Here is a 26,833-nt window from a genome sequence, read left to right as displayed (position 1 = left end):
GCGTGGCGGGCAGTGACAGCTGCCCGCGGGGGTGAGGGATGGCACCGCCGGTTCACTGCCCCGCACCCCTGCCAGAGGCGTCTCCGCGGGTCCCTCGGCCCGCAGCGGTGCCGCCCGAGCCGTCCCGCCGTCGGGGGTCTCTGGCAGCGCGGGTCCGGCTGAGCCCCGACAGCGGCAGTGCCGGTCCCGGGGCGCCCTGATGGGAGTCGGATTCTCCCCCGGGGGTACCCTCAGAGCCCTTCCTCCGACCAGAAGAGTTGCACCGGCCGTCCCGGTGCGCCCCCCGGGGGCTTGGTGAGAGCCCGTGGAGGGCAGCGTCGCTGCCGGGTTCCCCCAGTCCCCACGCTCCGCTGCCGGCCGCGGATCCTCGTACCCCGCGGGCGCGCAGGGAGCTGCGCCTTCCTTAGCAGCGCAGGTTTAAAAGATCGAAATTTTCTGTTGCTGTTAAAAAATAAATTAAAAAAAAAAAAAAAAAAAAAGTAGCCTGCTTTAGGAAGATCATCGAATTTAATCGGGAACCTGTGCTTCTAACTTCTCACAGGGCATGCGAAAGATTTATCTTCCTCTTGCCCAGCGTTTGGCGGCACAAGCCTTCTGCAGTCTGCTGCTGCCACTTGTGACATTCTTGACTTTATCCTTGTGAAAAGAGTATGCTTTAACAGCGTTGCAGGATCTCTAACGAATTCTCCTATTTGCTTCTGCAATGAGTATGAATGTGCTTACTACAGCACTGCTATAAAACACTTGCTCTACTGCTGCTTTCATAGAAGCTGTATTCTCTTTTTTCCTTTTTCTTCTCCTCTGTCCCAGCAGGTTGTAGATTAGCTGTGTCATTAATATATATAATAAATGCCAAAAATGACACATACATCATGTTACAAAGGTTTTCTGGTGTCCAGGATTAACTAGGAGTAACTGGATTTAGTAAATATCTGTCAATGACCAAAGGCTCTTGTCTTGGGACACTCATGGAAAGCTGTCAATGAGATTTTATTTACTAATAGAAGAATTGCGCAACATCCATATGAACCAGAGTGAAAGAGCATTTTGAGTAGAACAGAGTTCTACTCATATGCATCATATGAGTTCAGGGTTCCCTTGATTTGAAGCCAGTAAGTCACTGTGCAGTAGCAAGCACCCATCCTTCCAGTCTCTAAGAATGTTAGCCCTCTGCTATTCTCTTCCCATTCCAAGAGTGCATCTGCTACCAAAGCAATAAAATGCTACCTCCTCCCCTCTGTTTCCCTGAACCAAGAGATAGATGGATAACATCAAGTGAAGAAGAGACTAAGATGGGAGGCTGCTCATCTCATGATGTGATGTAAGCATTTCATCACTTGCTTGCCTCATCTCTTTTTTCTTTCTGTATGTTCAGTTTTCCTTCTCCCTCTCTCTGATGACTTCATGCCTTTTTTGAGGGAGAAGCGTGAAAGCTAGTTCTTGTGTAAGATGTTAGTAATTTCTAAATCCTGCTGCAACAATACCCTAATCCCATTCCTTTTGGGAGCTGATTGTATTCTAGTTCTTTTTGCACAAGGATAGTGCTTGAAATAAATATAGAGGGGAAAAAACCCAACCAAACAAAAACAGACAAACAAACAAAACAAAAACAAGCTAACAAAAAGCACCCCTCAAAACCAAGGGAAACTAGAACAAATAAATTCAAAGCTTTAGTGCCTTGCTTAACAGCCAATGTAGTAGAAAAATTTTAGTAGTACTAAAAATTCTGAGGTAGAGGGACATCAATCTATAACATCTTCTGGGGTTATAGGTTTGAGCAGCTGGCTCCTGCTGTGTGTGTACCTCTTACATGTCTGAGAAGCCTGCCCGCTTGCCAGCATTTTTTGGAGCTGCTGTCTAGGTGCCTGCAGGTGATAGCTCTGTATTTGATGTAGCTTGGGCTTTGCTTTCAGAGTTGTCAATCCTGGCTGCTCCTTGTATTTAGAGTCATCTGATTGTGGGCTTTTAGGGTTCAGAGGAAGTAATGCTAACAGGTATAATTCTAGTAATATGTTAGAGCAGAGTTTGTCACTGTCCAGCTGCCAGGGACATGTCAGTCTGCTGAACTCTGGGTGCCACTGAAGCTCTCACTGGCACTTTGGACTAGCTGACAGTTCAGGTACTTGCCAAGGACTGCGGGAGTGGAAGCAGTGAAGGAATGCATCCTTCGCTTGTGTTGAGATCCTGAACAAGATGGCCAGGATCACCTGGAGATGATGGTGGTGATCTGTGTGCTGAACTTCAGATGGTCACATCTTAGGGAACGCCTCATGGTTAGTGCCTTTTCCTGGGACATTTTAGGTCTTTACAAGTCTGTCCTCTGCAAATAGAACTTGCATTTTAGATAAATGCTTTAGTAACTCATTTACATTTTCTAAAGCTGTCATAGTCCTCTTTTGGTTTTTTGCCTGGAAGCTGTTGCCAGTACTGAAAATACTGTAAAACAAGATGTGTCTTATTTTTTTTGCCCTCCCACATGAATCTGCTGGGGGAATGGGTGGAGGAGAGGGAAAGGAAAATTTGTCCAGTCATTACAACACAAAAAGAATTTGTATGCTGGTCTGCCTGTGACTCTGTAACTTCAGTAGTTGAGGATGTTCTGTTTCTTTTCTCATAACTTTTGGGAGGCAGGGATCTACTGTTCTTGAAGATGTCTGACTTCCCATAGGCACTTTGGAACACCCTGAAACATCTCTGCAGAGTTTTGACACTTGAGTGCTTTCTGAGGTCCTTGTTTAGAACTACTTGCCTGAGAGACCAGCGTGTTAACTCTAAGGGATATGTGAAGATTTGTAAGTCCGTGAAGGCTGGGAGAAGTATCTTAAACACTGTATCTTCTTCTCCCATATTTATACAGCACATAGTGCTGCTGCTATTGAATATAAATTTCAAAAACCTGAATAAAGTCAGAAAAAAAATCACTTGCATATCATTAAGATCACAGAATCACAGAATGGCAGAGGTTTGAAAGAACCTCTTGAGATCATCTAATCCAACCTCTCTCCAAAGCAGGTTCAGCTAGAACAGGTTACACAAGATCATGATCAGGAAGGTTTTGAATATTTCCAGAAAAGAAGATACCACAGCCTCTCTGGGCAGCCTGCTCCAGTGCTGTCACCCTCAAAGTAAAGAGGTTCTTCCTCTTATTTAGACGGAATTTCCCGTGTTACAGGTTATGCTTGTTTCTCCTTGTCCTGTCACTGGGCATGCCTGAAAACTGTCTGACCCCATCCTCCTGACACATATCTTTAAGATATTTGTAAGCATCCCCTCTCAGTCATCTCTTCTCCAGAACAAACAAACTGAGCTTTCTTAGCCTATCCTCATGAGGGAGATGGTCCAATTCCCTAACCATTTGTGTCCCTCCACTGTACCCTCTCCAGAAGTTCCTTGCCTTTCTTGAGTGAGGGAGCCTGGAATTGGGCACAATACTCCAGATATATATGGCCTCACCATAACTGAGCAGAGGAGCCTCCTTCAGCATGTCGTCCGCGCTATTCCCAAAGCACCTCATGATACCATTGGACTTCTTGGCCACAGAGACATACTGCTGGCTTGTATTTAACTTGTCCACTAGGACTCCAAGTTTTTCTGGATGGAGCTGGATTTCAGCAGATTAACCCCTAGCCTGTGTTGGTCCCTGAACTGCAGCACCCCACACCTGCCTTTGTTAATTCATGAGTTTCTTCTCTGCCCAGCTCTCTAGCCTGTCTGGCTCTAGTTGAATGGCAGCATAGATACCATTCCACAAATATAATTTACCAAATGTAGGTGTTAATCTTGCTGATGTTCTGCTAGTTTATAGCATTGAAAGTCTTCCAGAATAGAAAATACCTGAATTTTTAGTACTTTTTGGTGAAGCTTGGAAACACATGAAACTACTTTTGAATAATGTTAAAAAAAGATGCTCAGTTTTCATCAGCTAAAGTATTTACTCAAGAGCTTGGTAGCTGAGATGGGGAGCTGTATTACCAGCACAGTCTCCGAAGATATTTCTAGATTCAAGTAGTTTCCAGTAGGATACCCTTCCAATGTGTTTATGTGAGTTGGCTTGTCAGGTGTCTTAGGTAAATTGCTTTGATGTTCCTGTCTTTCTAATTCCATCCCAGATGTGTGACTACTCTGCCTTAGGATGTTTCAGAATATTAATCCATAAAGTCATGGATATATCTCTTCATAGATTTAATGTTGCAGCTGTACAGTTTGTTGTGTTTGATGATTCTGAAGAACAGAATTGAGTTGAAAGGTTGTTAACAGAATACTAGGAAGGAAGTATAAACAAGTACTAGCTGTTGTTTTCCATGTGGGCTTCTCATTTAAGAACTGACATTTCAGGAGTGGGACTCTAAGGCATTTTTCAGAAAACTATTGCTAATTGTAGCTAGGTGCTTTATTTCCAGCCTTATCCAGTTGAACTGAATATTGAACATAGAGTCTTCAGGACTGGAACGTATCTTATGTATGATAAAACTAAAGAAGATGGTCTCAAAATTAGGGTCGTGCAAGGGTATGTGTGTATGTTTGTTTTAGAGACAGGAAAATTGAAGGCAGAGAAAGAGCATCAGTGTGTCCCAGTTCATGCAACAAGTCTTTTCTCTTTAGCTGTATCTGGATGGGTGTTGATATACACTTCCAGACAAAAGAACAGGAGTGGGACTGGAATAAAGTCGTATATAAGGAGTGAACGACAAATTTACCTGGACTTAATTTGAGTTAGAATTTTGCCTGGAGTCCTGTCTAATATGCCCAGTAAATCAGGGCAGTTTCACATTTTGATATTTCTCTAACCTGCTCCTGTTCATTGTGTGTAAGTTCTTGCTGGTGCTAGTTTTCTTCTGGCTGTCTAGAACTGCATTTGAATACACTGTTTAAACAAACTGTGTATCCCCACATTGATCATTTTGCCTGGGTTTATATTGGCTGTATGGCATTCTCAGAGGTTGGTACTGTTTCAGCTGAATCCATTAAAAGAAAATTCAACATCTGCAAATTCTGAATATCAAAGGAAGTGTAAGAGTAAAGAGTTGATACAAAGGGTCCTGGAGAGAGGAGTGAGAGCTGTAGATTTGTAGTGTTGCAATAATCTATGGCCCTCTAACTTCTGGGCTCAGATGCTTGAATTTGTACAGTTCAGCACATCCTTGCCAGTGATTTGTGAGCAGATAGAGGGAATGCACTAGGTTTCCCAAGGCCCTTGCTATCTCTGGTGTCTGATTCTGTTTAGAGTGGGATTAAGTGTATATAAATCACTCCCACTCTTGCGTAGCACTTTTGCTTCTCAGCGCATTTTTCAGTGTGTTTTCATTAGTAAGTAATAGTAGATTAACCAAGCCAAGAATTATTTGTCTTTATAGGTAATACTGAGTTTATAAAATTCTGCTCCATTTGACTTTTCCTATGACAGGAGGGTAGGTTACTCAAGATGGAAAAACTGAGTTGTGCTGATAAAAAGAGTGGGGAAATGTTCCTGTAGCTTTTGGTCTGTAGCATCATACATGCTTCTCTGATTTGGCCTGACAAATGGAAGAATGTGCTCAGCTGGATGGAAATAGGAAATAGTCAGAGGAGGTGGAGTGTTGGGTGGATTTTTTTTAAGGACAGAGTGGGCTTGCTGCATTTATGTGGGAGCAGCCAAAGAGGCTGAGCCATGGCTAATGCCTCCAGGCAGTACTGTGACTTTGGCAGTGTTCAAGAGCAGCTTGGGTTGGAGCATATTCTTGGTGTTGGAGGATAGGTCAGAGAAACTCAGGGACGTGAAGCATTTATGAAGTTGAATACTGAAGGTGATCAGCAGAAGGGATGCATTAGTGTTGCTGACTCTGGCTGCTTTGCAGAGCTGCTAGGCTGTGGTTCTGGGTCAGAGCTGGGCTTGTGGTTTAGAAAGTGATTTATCCAGAAGGTAAATGTTGGTGTGCTTTGGGGGAAGATGCTTCCGGGGCCCCTTATTTTCCCCATGAGAGTAGGTGTAGTCACACAAAGGAGTCTGTAAGTGTAGAGCAGCAGCAGGAGTACTCTTTCACACTCCAGACCCTTTTTTTCATTTCCCCCACACCTCCACGTGTGTTGCCAGATCTTGCCTAGAGTCTGTACAATTTTCCTGTAAGCTTTCAAGGTTAAAAAAGTTTTTTTTTAGAGTGTTTTTGGGAGGGGAAGGGGAAATGAGTTGAAAATTAGTCATGCTTTGCTGCAAAAGTGCTGTGTGTGAGCTGGAGGCTTCTTACGGTGTTCTGAAAGTTGTCTAAGATTTTTGACACCTAAATTAATTGAATTCAGCACTTTTCAGTGAGGAGTGACTCATTAGCGTGACCGCTGTGCAAAATATATGGTTTCACTGTAAACTTCCAGTTTTGCTTAGGGAAACTAAGTATTTTTCTTGTTGCATCAGTGCATTTTGGCCCGCTCAAGGAGTTAATTGTAACATTGTTTGAAAGGCCTTGCTCTGATTTTAATGCAATTTAATGAAAGGGAAAAAAAATGTCAGTATTGTTGTTTACTGTGGTTTGCACAAATCTCACTATAAATCAGTGGAGAAGATTATCCTAATCTGTTTCCTACATTTAAACCTAAAGATTGTATTGTGTATTAAAACACACTTGCAATGAAATTATTGAGGCCAAAGATTACCACCACTTTAATGTCTATTGTTTTAGCTAGATAGGTTTACCACCTACCTAAGGATGTTTTTTTTGTGGCTTGTATTCCTCAGGGCTGTTTCATGACATTATGCTAAAGGAAGATGAGATGGAGGACTGGATATTTAATTTTGGAGCTAGTGGTTAAAAGCATGTGATCAGATTAGCTGTTGAGAATTCCTGGAGTTAAGCACTTACCTGCTGCTGTCTTGCTATAAAATGACAGCATTCAGTATTTATTACCACATTCGTTCTGAAAGCAGAGAAATGCCACTATTAGTAGAGATTGCTTCTTGTTAATACCTGTGATTTGTTGCAGAAATATTGTTTTGAAGTGTCCTGATGCTCCCTGGTGAATTTCTAGTAGTCACTTCCTATCTTGTAAAACAGGAGAATAATATTAATGGTGCTTCCTTTATCCCCCCTCTGGCAAATGATCAGTTGTCATAAAGCTCTGCTGAATTAGGATGCTGACCTCTTTTTGCATCAATTCCAATAATTACACCCTTCGAGAGGGGACTTGCTCCTTTAAACAGGGACAAGAAAAGGCAGCCCTTACCACTTCTTGCATTTTTATCTCTGCAGTTGAAGGATTATGGGCATTGTGATGAACAAACTCTAATCTTAATGTTTGGAAAAAAATGCAGAAAAAATACAGAAAAAACCCCACACTAAGCTTGGGAATGCTGTTTTTGTGAGTTTGAGCATGTTTTTTTAATTATATTGAGGATTTGAGTTTCACATTCAGTATATAAAATATGCTTCTTCCTTTCTCACAAGAGGGAGAGTAGTGTATTAGGAGTGCATGCAAAACTTGTTAATTAGAATGCCCTACAGGTTCCTCAGAGAAGAGGGTCCAGCTTTGCAGCTGCTCCATGTACCTACAAGGAGTTTCCATCTCTCCCCCAGCCTTGTAGTTGAGCACTTTGTCTTCCTTGGGAGCTATAATAAATCTTTTTTCCATGGGAGCCAAAAATGAAGACAGCCTACAGCAGACAATTCTTTGGCAATCTGTATGTGAGGAAAGATTTCTTGTTTTCAATTCCCTGTGCACGGAATTTATTTATACTTTATTAACTGGTCCAGTTAAGCAATTTACTTTTTTTAGTCAGAGTATATTTAAGTTATAAAATACAAGGTCCTATTGAGTCTTGGGTTTTGTGGGATACTGTATAATATTTCACATCTTTAAAGTTTCTTTACATTGTTGGGTTTTTTTCATAAAAGTTTGGGGGTTGTTTGGTTTGATTTGGTTTTTTTTTTAACTGGTGTGGTATGTAAAGAAAACCATGTGAGTAATGGTATTTGTCTTGTCTGCACCTTGGCATTTACAGATCTCATCATCCTTGATGTTACTAGAGGAGAATTTAGGAGATTGTTGGGCTCTTGCTGAGGTTCAGGCTCCTTTCCAGTGCAGGTTATGACAGCTGTTGTTCAGCTTTCTCAAAAGTTTGGGTAAATGTAGCAGAAACAAAAGTTTACACTTTTCTCAGAGCAGTCTAAAATAATTCCCTTTTTTTTTTTTTTTTTTTTTTTTTTTCTCTTTTCCCTATTCCATCCAGGAAAAAGCTCAGAAATTTTCACCTAGGTCAGGAAGGGAAAAGATTCTGAAAGATTCTGCAAAATCCGTTTTTCCTTTTTTCTTTTTGCCTGCTAAAGAATTAATGAAAATGCCACAAACCCATTCTCCTTCTGTTTAAATGCAAGTATTTTGAATTAAACCCCTTTTTCCTATACCTGTATGTAGTCAGGGATCTGACATGGCTTGAAAATGGCTGCTTAATTAGACTTAGAGTAATTTAATTAAATTTAATAATTTTTTAAACAACTTACAGAATTACCCCATTCAGATTACCTACTGCTATCTGCTGGAGAGGTGTAGTCTGTGGGAAATGTGTTTACGTGTATATAGTGTATGGGATATTTTTTGGTTTAGGTTTTTTGTGGGTTTTTTGTGGTTTTTTTTGTTGTTGTTGTTTTTGTTTTGCTTTTGTTTTGTTTGGTTTTTTTTTTTTTGTTTGGGTTTTTTTTTTTTTTTTGTTTTTGTTTTGGTTTGGTTTTTTTTGGTGGTGGTTTTTGTTTTTTTTTTAAAGAAATGTACTTGAGTTTGTCTTAAATGGCTGTCAGATAAATAAGGGGTTGAGCTAAATAACCTGTTTATTTAGCACTGATTGCTATTCCTGAATGCTAGCTAGGGTTGTATTTTGTGGAAGCATTCATATACATATATATTCTACTAACAGTGTGCTGTGTAGTTGGATTTTTAAAACTCCTAGTAGAGTCATCATGCAGAACATAGCGACTTGCCTTTAATAATGAGATGTACTTCTATGAAACAACAGAATCTCACTTTGCTTATCAAACTGTAATCTACTGTTTCTGAAGAGTGATGTGAAACAGAGTGACCCTGCATGACCCCTTTGAATTTATGCTTCAGTCCCTATTTCAGTTATTTATTTATCTGACTAGACTTGTAAAACTTTTTCTACTTCTTTTTTCTGGGGTGGAGAGAGGAAGTTTATACAGCTGAACATCCTTAACTTTAAAATGTTCCTTCAGAAGGAATTTGTATAACAGCTGAAATTTGTACATGAAAGCAACTAACTCTTTCAGTTAGCATACTAGTAAAACTAGAAACGTGGAACATTTTTATCTAGGTGCATTTGCCAGTCCAGATGTTGCTCTCTCATTAAGATTTTCTGCTGTGCTCTAGGAAAAAGCACGTTGCCATGCTATTTTACTGTACTGTTCACCATTGTGTTGGATTGGCAACGTGATATCATTGAAGCTTTCTGTAGGAAACTTTGCTCTAGACACTCACTTTCCTCTGTGAGAGTTTGCAGCTTGTCTGTTAGGTTAGTTTTATATGTTTGTTCAACTGCTGCTTTCCTTCATATGAAAGGGAGGAAGGGGGAACACGACTGTGATAGTGTACTGCCAAGTTACAAGCTGCTATGGCTCTTAAAAACCCACATACAGTTCCTTATGGGGAAGAATCCAAAGCAATTCTTCTGGCAGTAACCTCTGTCTTGCTCAGGCGATTCTGTCAGTATACTATGTTGTGTTGAGCTATCCTAGTATGTGTCCTGCATGGTTGAAATACAATTTAGAGTTTGGTTAGTGGTAAGACTTGTGCGTAGAATAATGGTGGTACTTCTGCTACCCAGTGCAGACCCACGGTGATAGGATGGTGGAGTTTTAATGAATTACTTTGCATGCTTAATTATGATTTTGACACTTTACAAATGACTGTCCCGATGATAATATTAAAATACACAGTGGTCAGTGGAATCTGCTCGTATATGAACGTATTGGTGATCTAAATATGTGGAGATGTAGTTACTGTAACCTGATACACAGCTTAGTTTCTGGTAAACGTTTGTTGTGTTGTTCAGTGGTCAGATTCAGGCTTACTACTAAGTTTAGCGAAACAGTTTCCCTTAGGTGTCTGTTAATCTTTTTTAGAGCTTGAGGGCTAAATCCTCAAAGAGTGATAGAGGTATGCAAATTCAGTTGTGACTTGCCTGCCAGTAAACTGAATGGCATCCAGTTGGAATCTTACTTTCTTTCTTTTTTGTTTAGATATTGAAGAAGAGTAAAAAGCCCCTCAAAGGTTTCGAAGGTTGAATGTGATCAGAATGAAGAGCTTAAAAGCAAAGTTCAGGAAGAGTGACGTAAGTACTTCTGCTCAGTTTGCTGGTTTTCATGCTGGAAACAAGTTCTTCACTCCCACCTTGATAAGCTTGTAGGTTAATGAATTACAGAGAAGAAAGCACAAAGGCAACAGCTGAGTACAGTACGGAGTAGACTGTTTCTATTTGTAGAGCCATTATCTGTTATGCAAATTAACAGTATTTTACTACCTTAGTCCCCATAGGTGAATCATACACATGTCTGTGGGGTCTGCAGAACTTCTGTTAGATTATGCTGGTGCCGAGACTGGAACTTTGTTCCAGGTTTAGGATTAAGCCTTGTAAGGACTTTACAACCCAATTATATTTCTGTCCAAGCCTAATACTGTTCTTATCAGTGTGGTGTTTGAGCACTTAACGTAATGTCTCCCCAGTCTGTGGCAGGGTTTCTTTGTCAGCAAGAATATGGGAACCAGCTGAGCAATTAGGGCAGCTGTGGTTTATCAGTTCTAGTGCGAGAGGAGGGGTGGATATGAGGATTGAGCAGTGGGGAAGAAAGACATAAATGTGGAGGTTCTCAGGAGAATCTCCAGAACAGCATTTAGACATGTTAGGTTGCACATAATCTTGCTTGCTGTAGAAGTATTGATGGAGACCCAAACTTCTACATTTAAGTAAGCAATACTTCCCTTGGAGGAGTGGTACTGCTGTAGTCTAGTTCTGTTCTTGTCCTTCTGTTCCTACTACTACTCATTCCAGATTTTTTTGTTGCTAATAAAAAGTCTGTGAAATAGGTGCTTCTGTTTAATTGACTTTCCAGATATGGTGTGGAATTTGTAATGAATATTCATGGTCTGTGAAGAATGTAATGTTTCATTCTTCATCCTAAATTTTTGTACCCTTTTGAAAAAAGTGATGTATTGTTTGTCATTGCCAATTTGCATGGGGTCCTGGGGCAGGCATGGTGGATTAAGATGCTGAGATTTGAAAATGGCGTGTCTTGAGGAGTTTTGGTGTTCAGGAGCAAAGTTACACAGTGCACTCAGTGGGTGCATGGCACACCATTAGAGTAATGTGTTTTTAGCCAGCCTGTAGTGCATGTCAGTAGCAGAAGGTAGAGTTACTGTTGTGGTGTAACCTTCAGATGTGCTGGCTACTGCTCAGAAAGTGTTTTGAGCTGTAGGTTAGCATTTGGTGCAGCTGCTGAATTGGTGTCCTTGCAGCAGCACTGGTGGATGCTTTGCTCCTTCAGTTTAGCAAGAGGTATTTCTTAAAAGACTGTCTCTAAAACCAAGCTAAATATGTAAACCAACCTTTGCTTTCTAGAATATCTAAAATATTCCAGAAATATTCTAATTTTGGGTGCAGAGGGAAACACTTTTCACTACATAAGCAGTGTTTGGTTTTGCTGGTCACCAGACTGAATCAAGCAGTGGCACAGTGGCATGTGCCACTTCACAACAAAAAAAAATAATATCACAAGTCTTCGGTGTCCTGTCTCAGTGAACTTGCCTTTCAGTTTAGAACTGCTGGAGTTCTGTGGTCAGATGTTGCTTCTCCTGTTGCAACGAGCAGCAGCAATTGCTATTTTGAGTCCTCCCACGCCACTAAAACTTTTAATAGGCATCTGCTTGGGTAACGAGCAGTCCGTTGGCTAATACGTGAACACACTTGGAAGTTAGGTGTGCCCATGTGTTAGGATGACTTCATTTACACTTTTATGCTGCTTGGCTGGGCAGCTGCTCTAGAACAAAGGCTAAGTGACGTGTGATGAAACTAGACCTTGCTGTAGGAGTTCAGCCACTGTCATAAATTGGACTAGTTCACTTACTCCTTACTTATCTGCCCCTGATAACTTTTATGCGCCTCTCCCCAAAATCAAGGGCAGTCTGAATGTAATTGCTGTTTTGATACTACTGCTGTCTACTCACTGGAGACAAGGTTGACCACAAAGGATTTTTCAGATACCTAAAATTTAGATATGCAGCTCCAAGAGCACAACATCTAAATCCACGACAGTCTGGTTTCCTCTGTTTTGAAGCCAAGCCTTAAGGGCATAATTCAAGGCAACCAACAGGAGCTGTCCTATATTTTCTGCAAGATAAGCAAGGAAAATTATTCTTCTCTTCAGTTTCCAGAAGCTGCTCTTAGTTACAGTTTTTGAGGAGGAGGAAAAGGATGTCTTTTTAATGAGAAGTAGTTGGTTGTATTTGTATCTCAGTTTCTAAGACGTGGAAACCACTCTTGGATTGGAGATGAGGGCAAAGTCAGAAGGGATGGACTGAGCATTTTTCATTCCTCTCTAAAAGAAATCTTTAATGTATTGTATTTTAGAACTGAAGATATCTTGGGATAAGGAAGAGTACCCTTCTTTGTAACCTCATTGTTAGCATTAAATAATAAGGATGGGGTAGAGTAGGAGGCAAATCTTCAAGATGTGCATGAGAAACAGGAATTACAAATACTTCTCCAGCAGTAGGACTGATAACATAAAACTCAGTGCCAGAATGAAGACCACGACAGAAGTTTCACTGATGTATTGAAGCTCTTTAGGCTTTCCTGCAGGGGCTGAATTGAAAATGAGTATAACTGCTGATATTCAAGTATATTTCTTGGTGTCCCTGCCAGAGGGCATTGCTTTGGTGCTCAAATGACACCCAGTCTTTATCCTTGTGAAAGACATGGCCCTGCTCCCTCTGTTTTCACATCTACTCTTCTCATTTTGAAGGGTATCTGGCCTTGCACTGAGCCAGGTCAAGGACAAGAAGTGATGGAAAATACTTGGTGGGGTGAGTGTCAGATGGGTAACTCTCTGCTCTGTGTTACTGTAGGGTCAACTCTGGGAGGAATGGTGGAAGTAGGAGGAAGAGCAGGACATCCCTTTCTCCTGTTGTTGCTTGGTTTAGTTCCATTGTCAGATGGAGAATTGGCTCAAAAAGCACAAGTGTGTGCATGCAAGCAAAGGAGTTGCAAGAACACACAAGTAAATAAGGCTGCTAATTTAAATATTTAGCAGGATTGATATAGTCCACAGCTGAGAGATGTCAGTGTGACTCTCAGATGGAAGAGAGACTCCTCACTTCATGCTTTTGCTGTATCCCTGTATTTCACCTGATTTACTGTGTGTGAAGCCAGCCCCATTAACTGGAGAATCCTTTGTCCTTGACACACTTAATCGCTGTGAAATCTTTCCTGAGGGTGACTGTTGCCATGTGAACACATGTACTTGGAGAGAAGGAATGAGATTTATCGCTCTGTCACAAATGACTATTGTCAAAGCATGATACGTAGTCACAGGAGGATGCTTGTAGACTGAACAATCTGAACACGGTGCCTGGAATTGCCAAGACTGGAAGCTAAGCAGTAGATGTGCACACTTAAAGAATGTGTAGACAACAGAAACCGCAATCATATCTTGACAAAGCAGCAAGTCTCTTCTGTCTGAGAAGCTGTATTTTCTCTAATCTCTTATTCCTTATTAGCAGACTCAAAACCTACCACTAAACACATAAAAGCTGACCACCTAAAAGGATGACCATTTTAATTGTTGTTAGAGGCCATCACAAGTAACACTTGAAAAAGTTGCTGTAGTAATTCTAGGAACTATCACTTCAGAGCTGAATTTATTTATATACACAATCCATAGTTTATTCACACAGTGGAAAATGAGTGTCGCTACCCATTAAGACAGAAGTTCATTGTAGTTTCTGCTTAGAAGAGCAGATTTTGACAAATTGCAATTAAAAATACAGCTACTTATGTCTTATTAGGCCTCTATTATTTGAGATTGGAGTGTTTTCTGTAGTAACTAGTCAGTTTGTGGCCTGACTTCAAAAGCATCTAGAATCTTAAACAGTGGCAAAGTGGATTTTTAAATGTGTGAAGATTAAGCATGTCTAAGCATGTTTTGCCTGTTTCTTAAATATGACCAGATGCTCGTCAACATTTTCAGGCACCTACACATATTTAAGTATCTAGCTCTTTGTTACTAGGATGATGTAAGTGCCTAAGTGGTTTGTTCAGGTAGATTGGCTTTTAACCATGTTCTTAGTTACTCTAGAAAAGGCATATTGTGTGAAGGCTCTGAGAGTTTTAATTGTTTTCACTGTCGTAAGTCTGTAGTCAAAAAGTTTTAGGACCCTTTTCTCTAAGTATTGAAGATCATCTAAAAAACACGTACTGCAATTTGACAGAGACCAGTTTTCTTCTAATTGCTGTCTTGTTGAATGGACAAGAAGATTATAATTGGGATTTGTTTCCAAATATCCTCAATACTGAATAATTTAAATAGTAGAGTGTCTTTTAAAATTGAAAATTGACTGTGCAGTTCAGCAGAAAAAGTACCTGTTGTCAGATGCAGGGCCAGGACAGGCTGGGATTCCACAGTGCTACTTAGCAACTTTAAATTCTGGTATTTCTGGAAATGCCTATTTGTTTTACTATTACCTGGGCATTGAGAAATTTGCAGTTTTAATGAAAATTTCTGCTTTTTGGTCTTTGCTGTAATCATTATTCCATAAATCTCAAAGGATGAGGAAGTTAGGTATGTAGTAGTGTAAAATCTCAGTCTTAATCTAGACATTATGCTAATTAAGGCTTGGCATTTCTTTTTAATTCCAAGTGTTTGAAATAGTGAGTTTACATTTAGCAGTTTTTAAAGTATGAAAGGCTAAACTAGTTGGGGGTTTGGAATGGAAAGATTGCTGGGATACATTCAGTTAAAATCTGTGTTCTTGTGTGTTCTGGGCTGAATGTGTGGGAGAACAAAATTTGGGTGGGGCAACTTGAATAGTAATAAAACAGGATCTCCTGCAAACAGCTCTTAAATTGCTTGGTCCACTGAAAGCTAAAATTAAAAGGAGGAGAAAAAGAATGTCTCCTAAAAAGGAGCATGAGATGGAAATTTGCAGTATCTGCTTTGTACATACATACTTTATTTCATGGTAATTGTGACAAAAACACCCTCCATATGGAAAGCTCTCTCTGGCAAAAATGTGAAATGGCAGTGTTGTTTGACCATTGTACATAATTATTTAGAAAATTAACTACTGAAGCTTGCTTTTATTTCAGTATCCTGCTTTTATTGTGTGTTGGATTGAATCAGCCTAAAACACATCGTTGTGACTGTAGATTATTTAGAAATCATTTAGAATTATTTAGAAAATTAACTACTGAAGCTTGCTTTTATTTCAGTATCCTGCCTTTATTGTGTGTTGGATTGAATCAACGTGAAACACATCATTGTGACTGTAGCTTTTGCTCAGTTTACTGTGTTCTTCAGTAGTAATCTTTGATTCCAATATACAATGTGATGGAAGGTTTGATCTCTTGAGCGTACAGGTTGGCCTCAACCAATTCTTCTTGGGAATGGAAAATTGAACCACCTTTCCCTCTTGAAATAGGTGCTGTGGTTCCTGATTTTCCTTCCCTGTGGTAGGAGTCTAGGGTTTTACCTTCCACCCCATGTTCTGCTATTTGGCTTCTTGCCTCCAGTTCTGGACAGCATAAGGCTCTGCTCTACTCAGCTTGCTCTGCCTTTTCCAGGAAAGAGATTAAGCACATTCTATTAGAGTAAGACCTGCTGCTTGTTCCAGTCAGTTCAGGATGAACCTCTTGCCATCAGGTAGTGTATTTTCTTTTTTATCGACAATAGGAATGTCCTCAGAGTACATATAAAATTATTTTATTCAGGCGAGCTGTAATTCTGGTGTGCAGGAGCTCTCTGTGAGGGGCCCAAAAGTTATGTAGCATCTCTTTTAATGGTGAAAAGAAAATGTAATGGAGAAGACAAGCGAAGACTGACAAATAAGGGTATGGGGAAACAGAAGGGAAGCAAGAAGGTCTGAAAGGGGGAGAAAGGAGGGACAGTTGAGGAGTCAGAGTTACTATTTTAGAAACTGTTCTGTGAGAAGGAGTAACTGGGCTGCTGTGGGTTGCCTGTTGGTTATCTGTCTCTGGATGGGAAAGTACGAAAAGTGTTTAAGGCTAAATAACTTGCCGATATTTTGTAAACAACCTGCAGCATCTCCAAACGTTTGAGACAGAAAGGAGAGGGAATTGGTTAAATGAGAACTGTGCTGTGGTGTTTGGAATTACAGTAGACAGACCTGGGTTGGAGTTAGTTTACTTTGAATAAACATATGGTTATTTCCTTAAGCAGGGTTATAAAATGGGAGTGAGTAGGAAGAAGAAAGGCAAATTGGCATATACAAGCTGGAGAAAACTAGTATTTTTTAAATCTCTTGGTAACAAGAAAGGAGTCTTTTTGTGTAGAAACATTTCTTTTGTGTCCCTTTAAAGAGAGCACGAAAGTTCAAAGGCTTTGCAATTTTGGAAGAGTTGGAAAAATGGCATTTGTAATTCTTTCATTTATTTGTTTATCTTTAGTAAGATTTAAATGTAAAGTAAAATAATTTTTAAAATTACAGATGAGCAGGCTGTGTGTCCTTACTGTGGTACACTATATCCTCTCTTTTTGGCACTGCTTGTGCTTGATATGATATGAAGTTGTCTGTTAAAACTCGTGTGAAGAAGAGGATTTTAAGGAATGGCCCAGTCTTTGTGTTTGAAGGCTTTTGTCTTGTCTTTTGTTGTTAGTAAAGACGGTTTGCTGTGAATATCTGCTGTAATATTATCTAGTGAATAGAACACCCATGCGCTTTATTTTAATGTAGATTTGAGCCTTTTTTATTATGTGCTTATATTTTGATACACTGTGAATGATACAAGCAGACAACAAATGCTAAGGAGTGAGCCAGACTTAAAGAGGTATATTAACACCTTATTCCAGCAATGTGTTCTAGTGCTGTTCTTCAGGATGCTGTTCTGATGGTGTGTAGTCAAGGCAAATATCCAGTATAAGGGACACATCAAGCCCTTTTTTGCTTCCTTGCACCTTGTCACACTTGAGTTGTGCTGAATATCTGTCTCATACATTTTCTGAATATCTGTGAAGCTAAAGCATAGAGTAGAATTACTGTGTCAGTGGCCATTCTTCCCAGGAAATGCGAAGTGTGGGCTTGTGTAGTTGTTCTGACATCTGAAAACCTGTTTAATGAGCTATTTTGCCTACTTCAAGACCTGAAGATCTGGGCAAAGCTGCAGCCTTAAGCTTTTAAAAGTACAGTTAACATTGAGCTGGCAAAAGTCATCACAGTGGAATTTTAACTACAGCTTCAAGATGTCTTAATTTCTTAGACTCACAGTTTATATCCACATTTATTGTTACCACAGGTACTATCTCTTCCTGTATTTAGGTTATGTGCACTACATATTTATCTTGAATTATTTTGAGGTAGAATCTCTTTAAGCAGTGCTCGTATTCCACATGACACTAGTGCTACTTTTCACTGTTTTGGATTTCAATTGCATAATTAGCAAAACATAATCTGAAACTAGCCAAATTTACTCCTGTATAGCTGTCTGAGGACTCTCATTCCCCAGATATGCTGTATGTGTATGTCTCAGATGAAATACATAGCTAACTGTCCAGAACACTTGCATTGACTTGATTGCAATGATAGGAGCGAAGGTATTTTAATAGCTTTGTAAATGATGTGGTTGCTGATGCGTATGTATGCACCTGACATACCTGTGTGGCTCAGTTCGTGGGTGCATACCTCTTCTCTTTCATCTTAGCTTCTTTACTCTGTGTGGTGGAAACTTCTTAGGACTCTTGCCAACCTGAGTAACCTGTCTGCTTATCCAGAGCCTGAAACAGGGCCCTTTGAAGTCAGAAGAAAGACTTCGGTCTGCTTGGAGGAGCACTGAATCAAGAACAAAAACCAAAATGTTAGCTGCGTGGATGCACATGGGGGGCTCCAGTGAGAGATGGATTTCCCCTCAATATAGCATTGAAATATATTTGGACATTTAAGACGCTCAGATTTATAGGTTATCCAACAGTGACTTCTTTCTGGGGTCAAGAAGAGGTTGAGTTTTTATTCTGTTCCTTCAGCTTTTTTTCTTCTTTGGGGGATGATTTCTTATGGCATGATGTGATTCTACTTGACAGGGGCAGTGGCAGCCCATTACATCTAGTTTCAGTCTACCCTCTTTTAGTTTAAGACCATTGCCCTTTGTCTTATTGCCACAGTTCTGGTGAAAAAGTCCCTCTCCATTGTTCTTTACTAGCCCCCTTAAGTATGAAAAGCCCCAGTAAACTATTCTGGAGCCTTCTCTTCTCTAGTCTGAGCAACCCCATCTCTCTCAGCTTGTCCTCAAAGGAGAAGTGCTCCAGCCCTTTGATCTTCAGCAGTTCCCTGTCCTTCCCATGCTGGGACCCCAGAGCTGGCTGCAGAGCTCCAGGTGGGTCTCACCAGAGCAGAGCAGAGCAGAGCAGAGCAGAGCAGAGCAGAGGGGCAGAACCCCCTCCCTCCCCCGCTGCCCACGGGGCTCTGGGTGCAGCCCAGGACACGTTTGGCTCTCTGGGCTGTGAGTGCCATGGCCGGGGCATGTCCAGCCTCTCACCCAGCAGCACCCCCAAGTCCTTCTGGGCAGGGCTGCTCTGGGTCTGTTCATGCCCAGCCTGTGCTGGCACTGGGGGTTGCTCTGACCCGGGTGCAGCACCAGAACTTGGCCTTCTGAACCTCATGAGGCTCCCACAGACCTGCTTCTTGAGCTTGTCCAGGTTGCTCTGAATGACATCAGGTCAAACACACCTCTTGGTATGGTGTCATCTGCAAATTTGCTGAGTGTACTGGATTGCGTTGGCTGTGTCACAGATGGAGACACTGAGCATTACTAGTCTCAGTACAGACCTCTGAGGGACACCACTTGTCACTGATGTCCATCTGGACATTGATGACTGCCCCCTGGATGCAGCCAGTTCATTTTCCACCAGACAGTCCATTAGAGCCATGCATCTCCAGTTTAGAGAGTAGAATTTTGGGAGAGGCCATGTGTTGATGACATCATTTCTATGTGCTTATCAGGAGAAGAAGCAGGACAGGACACTTACCTTTAATGCCCTCACTGTGGGTAAGGGAACCTGAGCAGTATACTATGTGCTTATGCCTTACATTACTGAGAAAGACTACAAGTTCAAACTGTCGTGGAGTGTGTTACTGGCACAGCAACAGCATACTTAAGGATGGGATTCTTGTGGATTTCATTTTGACCACCCAGTAGTATTCCTGTCCAGGCTGTACAAACAGCCTGTTGCTGTCTAATTTTGCCGGATTTGTCTCACAGCTGTCTCCAGTCCTGTGTCAAAGTGTGATAAATGCAGCAGGCAGCAGGTGTGCATCCCTGGGGTTGCAAATAGGGCTGTGCATGTGAAGTGCTGCTCAGCAAGAAGCTGCCCTAAGCTTCACGTTGGGCTGCAGTTTTTTTCCAGTAGTGAATACCACTTCTTAATGCATATGTTGTTTGCTTGTAAACTTGGAGTTGCTCAGTGTGTTTTGGTTTTGTTTCTCGTAGTGTAGGTTCCTTGTGTGCAAGCCAGGTCTCGCTTCAGCTGGATTGCTGTGCTGGTTATTTAGCATGTTGTGCACTCAAGAGGAAGGTTGTGTTTCCATGTGTTTGTGAGGAACATTAGCTCAGATTAATGTCATGGCAAAAAGTTCTTGAAAGTTTCCAGTGGTGATGCACTGCAGCTTTCTTCGTTTACTAAGATAATGGTAAGATGCATGAGGTCAGATGTAGGCTCTTGGTTTTTTATGTTTGTGGGTAATTTTGCTTTTATTAGAGGGTCATCTAAGGAAAAATATGTGATTTATGTAAATTTATATTGTTTTCTAAATTGTGAAATAGTGAGTGGGATGGGACAAACATGGGCAGTGTGTGGGGAAAATGGCTATAGGTAAGTTTCTTCTGTTGAAGGGTGGTCTCTGATTTCTGTTAAATTGCTTGGGATTTTGGGAGAATTTATGGTATTGTGTTTTTCTCATTTTTATGTGTGATGCTTGCTCAGCGATTACACACGAGATGGTAAACACCAAAGTTTCCCTATTAATTTATTCTTTTAATTTAGGCTGGCTGGGGAGCATAGGACACTTCTCTGGCTGTAGAAGCTTGTGTTCAGACTCTTCTCATTCACTCTGTCTTTGCATAGTTGCTTGAGCAACTGTGGCTGCTGTTTCATCTTGTAAAATACACAGTGTCTGCATCATTTAGCCTTGCAGTGGTGAAGGTAAGGCACCTAGTCCAATATGAGAATTTCTGATGCAAAATGGAAGAACGTGAAATAAGTGTTCTTCAGAGACCAGGAAGGCAAGTTTAGCAAATTAACTTCTAGCTGAAAGGTACGTTTTTAGAGTATTTCTTCTGCTAGCATAAGAATGTAATTATTATGCCCTGGAACTCCATACAAAGGAGTTTCCATGCCTGGAATTTAGATTTATAATCTGCTTTGTCCCACTTCCAAACCCAAAGTATCATGATACTTTTGGGTGAAGATCAAGTCATTTTATGATTTATTCTTTAATTCTAAGGTACCTGTTTGCTGCAGTGGTGGCTGTGGTTGTGTCTGCCTATAAGCTAACAAGAAAAAAGCCTGCTATCTAGGAATTGTACATAAATATTACTTAACAACAAATATCTTCCTGCTCTCTGGCAGTAGCAATTCTTCCACTCATTTTCCTTTCCTGTCTCCTGAGTAACTCCCATAGGTTTAATAACTGTGTCTGGGGCAGAATTTTAATTTTCTTAAATTTATGTTTCTGTTTTAAACACTAACAGTTTTTTTTCTGATATTTGGTTCCCTTCCTCCCACCCTCCACTGGCCTGTAGATTACCTCGGCAGTGTTCAGTATCTTCAATTTTTATGAATGTAGCTTTGCTTCAGCTCTGTGCACAAGGCAAACACAATTAGAAAATTACATCCTTTGATATGAGAAAAACAACCTTGTATGTGGTACATGTGCTGAAGGTGACCGTAAACAAACTTAGTACAATCTCTTGTGGGGGGGTAATGGACACTGTAGCTGGTTGAAAATTGTGAGAACTGCCAATGCAGTATAGTAAAGGAACGGTTGGGAGACTGGAAAAAAGGCTCAACATCTCACCTTTCAATGCAGTTTTTCTGCAGCCTTGTGCAGGGGCTTATTATCCCACTTTCACACCTTGAAAATAAGGGAGAGGTGTGGAAAAATATTTAAATGGGGTAATTTTTGTGGATAGAATAGTAATTCTGCAGTGCTCAAATGCTGTGGAAACATGGGGGTTGTGTAAATTTCTCTTTGTGGAGTGCTTCTACCATACCCAGACCAACAACTTTGTGAGTTAGTTCTACATAGATTTGGTCTCGCCAGACTGTTCTGACTTTGGTGTGTCAGCTGGGTATGGTGACCAAGAAGAACCAAACTTGGTCTCTTGAGTCTCCCCCTGTTTAAAATCAGTGAGTATTTGGTATTGCCCACTGCTGGAGATCAGACCTGTGTTGCAGGGGCACTTGAGTTTGTCCTAAATGTGTGTAATAGGACTGCATAGAGTTCCATCAGTAAGATTCAGAGGGATGACTTTAAATATAGAAGCTGTAAGTGCCGCTGGTAATAGTCTCCTTTAATGATCTTTTCTGAGAAGTTGAGACCTGTGTTTATGGTGACAAGGTGCTAAGGGCTTTGTAGGATCACATCTTTTACATTTCTGTAGTTCAGTTGTAGAATTACTCTCAGTTTTTGTCAATGCATGATCATGCTCTGACCTTAAACATGTCTCCTCCTGCTTTCAGTGCATGTGTGTGATTTTGGATGAATTGTCAGTTTTCACACACAGCTGAAATGCATCTTCTTTTCAAGTATGTTGGAATAATCCATAGTGATTTAAAAAAACAAGTAGAAAAGAATGTGATCTTGCTATATGCCATGACTGTAATGACCGCCTCTTTGAAATAAATCAGTTGTTTGTCAGAAGACTCATGTCTGCATAAGCACACGACATTGCTGCAGACAGGAAGTGCCCTAGTCTGTTGACCCCGTCTCCCAGTGAAAATCAAAAGTTCTCATTAAATTAAAAAAAAACCCCAACAACAACAACAAAAAAAACCCACCCACAAGAAAAACTCCCCCAGCTTGTCTTAGTGGAAGATGAAGGCAATAATATGTATAACCTCTTTCTTTTCTGTTGTTTATGAATGTGCAATCTGATATTTAAATTGCTTTTAAAACCTTTTTAATGCAGTTGAAAGGAGTGAGGTCAGATATATTTTTTTAGGGTTATATTACAGTCCACAAGGGTGAACAGGAAATGGTTTAAAGGAATGCCAAGAAGCCCCTATTCCCTAACCAATTCCCTTGTCTTTTCTTAACCAGCTTTATTTCACATTGCATGCTTCAGCTGCTGTGAGCTTTTCTGAGTTGAGTATAGGGGCAGGTTTCTGTGTATTCTTAAGTTACATCACTCAAGTTCATTTGCCTGCATTTTAAAGAAGAAAACCTTCTGGATTCTAAATACAACTGTATACAGACTAAGTGTGGTGGAACTGAGATCTCGCTCTGTGCTATCTTGACACTGTTAATGTGAAAAGAATATTCACCACAATTTCCAATTATTGCCACCATTCTCAGGAATTTGCATGTGGATGGATTTATGAAGCACTATCCTCATTTATTGGCTTTATTTCTTGAATTCTAATTCTTCTCTTTCTAGATAGATTTTCTTTTTTCAGATTATTTTGTCTTCAAGTCTAAGAATAGAAATTTGAAAGAAACCAAATCGTACTCTTACAAACTATCAGTCCCCATTCCCAAAAAACCCAAAACCCAAACCAAACCAAAACAAAACAAAAAAAAACCTATCAAAAACCCAAATCCAGATTTAAGTGTTTCCATATCATACACTAACTGAAATATTTAAAGACGGTTTATGTCTCTTTGCTGGTTTTGCTTGTCACCTAGAATATCCATTTAAGTAACACAAAGGAACACCTTGTAGAAAAGAAATTTTGGAGGTAGATATTTCAAAGAGTTGTGGGGCAAGCAGCTTGTTTTGTGGAGATGCAGCGATCTGTACGCAGCATGAACTTGGGCTTCAAGGTGTTCATAGGTAAGGCAAATCCCTTCTTCTGTGGAGAAGGTTACTTGCTCTACAGTAAGTCACCACTTTCTGAGGCTTTGCTGCTTCTGAAGCAGTGAAGGCTCTCCTAACTCCTTTTTTCTGGTCTAAAAGTTCATTATCTTTTCATAGCTGACATGTCTGATTTTAGGAGTGCATTTGGTGGTGGGAAAATCTTGAAAACATTTGCAACATTTGCCAGAGTGCTGCCACAAAGAACATGCAAGGCTAGACCAGAACTGTACTAAATTCCTTCACAGAGTGTGTGTGGTGTGGATTTTATTTAGTTGACTCTTTACAAGTAATTTCAAACACATGCATGCTAAGTATAAGTTTCAAAACTAACCTACTGCTGATCTTAAAATGTCCTTCAATAGTCATATTAGGCATTTTATCCTGGGCTCTTTCAAACATGGGTATCAACCCAGGATGTCTAAAGTATGACAAAACTAGATAAGCTGACTAGTAGTGTTGGTACATGACCAGGAGTTTAAATTAACTATCTCCAGCTCCTCTTAGGAATATGCAGTTGTAGCTTCTGGACACAGTGATTTGGCTTTCCAGGGTTCAGCAGCTTTGCTGACCAGGATTAGGTGATCTCTTGTAACAGTGTTTACAGAAGTCAGAAATGTTTGCACAAAAGTAATTATTAAAGAGGACTAGGAGCTGAGGTTATGAAATCCATCACCCATAACAATAATTAACATTGGATGGTTGTATAGAAGGCATGTAGTATGCTAAGAATCTACAACTTGGACTGAGTGCCTGCTACATGAAATCAAAACCGTGGTTGTTGAATACTGTGACTTAATAATGGGGACAGGACCTTATAATGTAATTAGAGGGTCTTCTCTAGTCTTTCTGACATTTTTAATTCTAGACTTTAACGGTTTTTCCATGCAATTAATCCTTATAAAATGTGTGATTTGTTGCAGCTTGGGGTTGTAAGGCAAGACTCAAAATTGTAGATCTTCCAGTGTTACACTGCTTCTTCACCCTGCTTTTCTGGTCAATTTTCTGTTTGTTCCTGGACTCTTTTAGTAGAGGAAGACACCAATGGAGGAGACAACCTACAGTTTTTCTTTCTACTTCAAATCAGCTTGAGACCTTTGCTCATCTTTAACACTACTTACACACTACTTACTTCCAGCATGAGTGGAGAGGTCACTTTGGTCTCTTTTGTGAAGAGTCTTCAGTCGGAAAAGGGTTAACACATTTGAGATTGCCTGCCATTGCTGAGCCCTAGAGAAAAGTTCTTGGTTTGAAGCAAAGCAAACAGAAAAACTAGAGGAAAAGGGAGTATGTCTATTGACATGGACTCCGAGTTTTATTTGAAATAGAAAAATAGAAGCTTGCACTGACATGAATCATCATCATCCATGTTCTATTCCTTGTTTTCTCTTCAGCTGATAGTGGGTGGAATTCAAAAATATTTCAAGCTAAACTAACTTCAGAAGACACCAGCTTGGGAGTGAATTACCATCAGCCTGAGCCTCCATTGTCCTCCTGCAGCTTTGGCATTTCTTCATGTGGCTTTTTCACACTGCCCTTGAGGCATTGTGCTTACCAACAGATCTTAGTTGTTGCTGCTATAATGAAAGCATTGCGTCTAAGCCGTGCCTTCTTCCCTCTTCCCTATCCCTTTGCTGTTCCCTGCAAGCTTATTGTGTGTCTGTCTGTACCACAGAAAGCTTGTACTGGGCCAGGATCTTGCTATGCTTAGTGCTGTTATTTTTATTTTCCCTTCTTGCCTTTCCAGTTTGAGGGGTTCTTCTTTTATGAGGTTTCATTCTAAAATGAAAGCCACATTTTCCACTTATAAAGAGCCAAATGCACATGATTGTACCTTAAAAGAGACACTCTGCTTGTTTGTAGAGCAGCGGATAAAACGTGATTTGTGCTATGTAGACATGCTGAACATTAATAAATTCCAATCACCCAAGTCGATGAAAGACACACATTATCTGTTTCTGGCAAGAATTATATTGCATCTAATTAGGCCCAACTTTAGAACGTAGCATTTCATGAGGAAAGTTAATTACAAATGCCTTTAGTCTTTGTTACAAGAAAGCAGTGGTGGGGAAAATCAGCAGTTGACGTTAATTTGTGTTCTCTTACTTAATGCTTAACTGTCTCAGTCTTTAGTATGTAAGCTTGTCAGGGCTGCCATGCACAGCAGTTTTTGAGGAGAATGTAATTTCAGCTGATGAGAATGACAAAGAATCTTATTTCCAGTAGTGGAAAGCAGCATAGTGTTCATGCAGTTCTCCCTCCTCAATGACTCAATACAGAGAGTGCTTTTAAGGGAGTTAATAAACTAAATTTTTTTGTATTCGAAGTGAGAGTTGGAGTTGCTGCCATTGTTGTTAAAAAGTACCAAACACGTTTTATTTTTGATCTCTTTTACCTTCCTTCTCAATCCCCCAATTTAAGCCTCCTTTCTGAGCAAAACAAGTCTCTCTGTGATTTATGTTGCAACTATGACCACATACCCTGCAGAAGTTGTAAGAAAATAAAGTGACCCATTTAGGAAACATCTTAAGAGCATTTACAGTTTTTTCTTGGGATTGGGCAGAATCAGTCTTAGTTTCCTTAGATTTCATAAGGTTCTTTGTGAGAAGCAGAACTAGTGAAGCGTGCATGGTTGCTTTGTACTCCTCCTCTTGATCCTGGTACCTGTGGTTTTCCCACTTTGGCCTTCAGTGTCTGCCTTCTCTGCTCTTTCTCTGGCATGCGTGCAGAGGCAACTCTCTCCTGTCGCTCTCTCCAGGGTCCCCCGTGTGCCTGCCAGACGTCACACACTGTCTGCTGGGGCTGTTCCACATTACTAAAGCAGGTAGCACAGCTAGCTGTTTGGCATTTGACAGGTCAAACACAATAGCTAAACTCATGCTATAGCCTTTGGTGGAAGCACAGTATTATTCTTGTCAATATAGTCAGTTTTTCATTAAACTTGCATGGATGTATTTATCTCAGAGACTGGGGAGGGGGAGGAAATGGCAGCAAATTAAATTTTATTTCTAGAGGGGCAATTCTGGAACAAGAACAGGACCCTTAATTCTGTACTGCTGAGTTTGCTAAAACCAGCTTTATCAAGGGATGAAAACTTCTCTTAGTCAAAAAGTAGTGCTAACAGAAAGCTGCCATCTGGGACCTGTTTCTAAAGCTGACAATTTATGTTCAAGTATAGGAATGTGATTTCTTCCTGTGCTAAATAAACTTGTTAGGCAATCTGATTCAACTCTGTAAAATAATTTGAATTATGAAAGTAGTGTTGGATTGAACTTTCTCATTAAAGCTACCTAATGTGGCTGTTCTGGAGACTGCCTTTATTTCATCAAGCATCTGGCTATCCTTGCTCTTTGAGAATAATTAAGGTTAGATTTTTTTTTTGTCTAGTGCTTTGTACAGTGGTACTTTCAACCCGGACAGAAATGTTAGGATAAACAACTCTGACACTCACCTGCCTGCACTGTTTCTAATAAAATAAGTAGACCTCTGCCTTTTGCAACATTGCAGTATTTTTTCCCTACCTGATATCATATATGTTATGTTGATAGGATCATATATGTTATG

At 40.4% G+C, this 26,833-nt stretch overlaps 1 protein-coding gene across 1 annotated transcript in view; it reads left to right on the top strand.

Annotated features, from left to right (window-relative positions):
* RAI14 (retinoic acid induced 14) overlaps positions 1 to 26,833 on the top strand; it is an 89,105-nt gene that overhangs the window by 415 nt on the left and 61,857 nt on the right. Inside the window, exon 2 of the mRNA XM_040089964.1 lies at positions 10,215 to 10,306. Within this exon, the coding sequence (XP_039945898.1) occupies positions 10,271 to 10,306 (36 nt within the window). The 5' untranslated portion in view covers positions 10,215 to 10,270. The remainder of the gene's footprint in view (positions 1 to 10,214; positions 10,307 to 26,833) is intronic.

Source organism: Hirundo rustica, chromosome Z (assembly GCF_015227805.2).
Source record: "Hirundo rustica isolate bHirRus1 chromosome Z, bHirRus1.pri.v3, whole genome shotgun sequence".
Classification (NCBI taxonomy): Eukaryota; Metazoa; Chordata; class Aves; order Passeriformes; family Hirundinidae; genus Hirundo; species Hirundo rustica.
The sequence above is the reverse complement of the archived record's forward strand: the minus strand, read 5'-3'. Positions and strand labels throughout refer to the sequence as shown.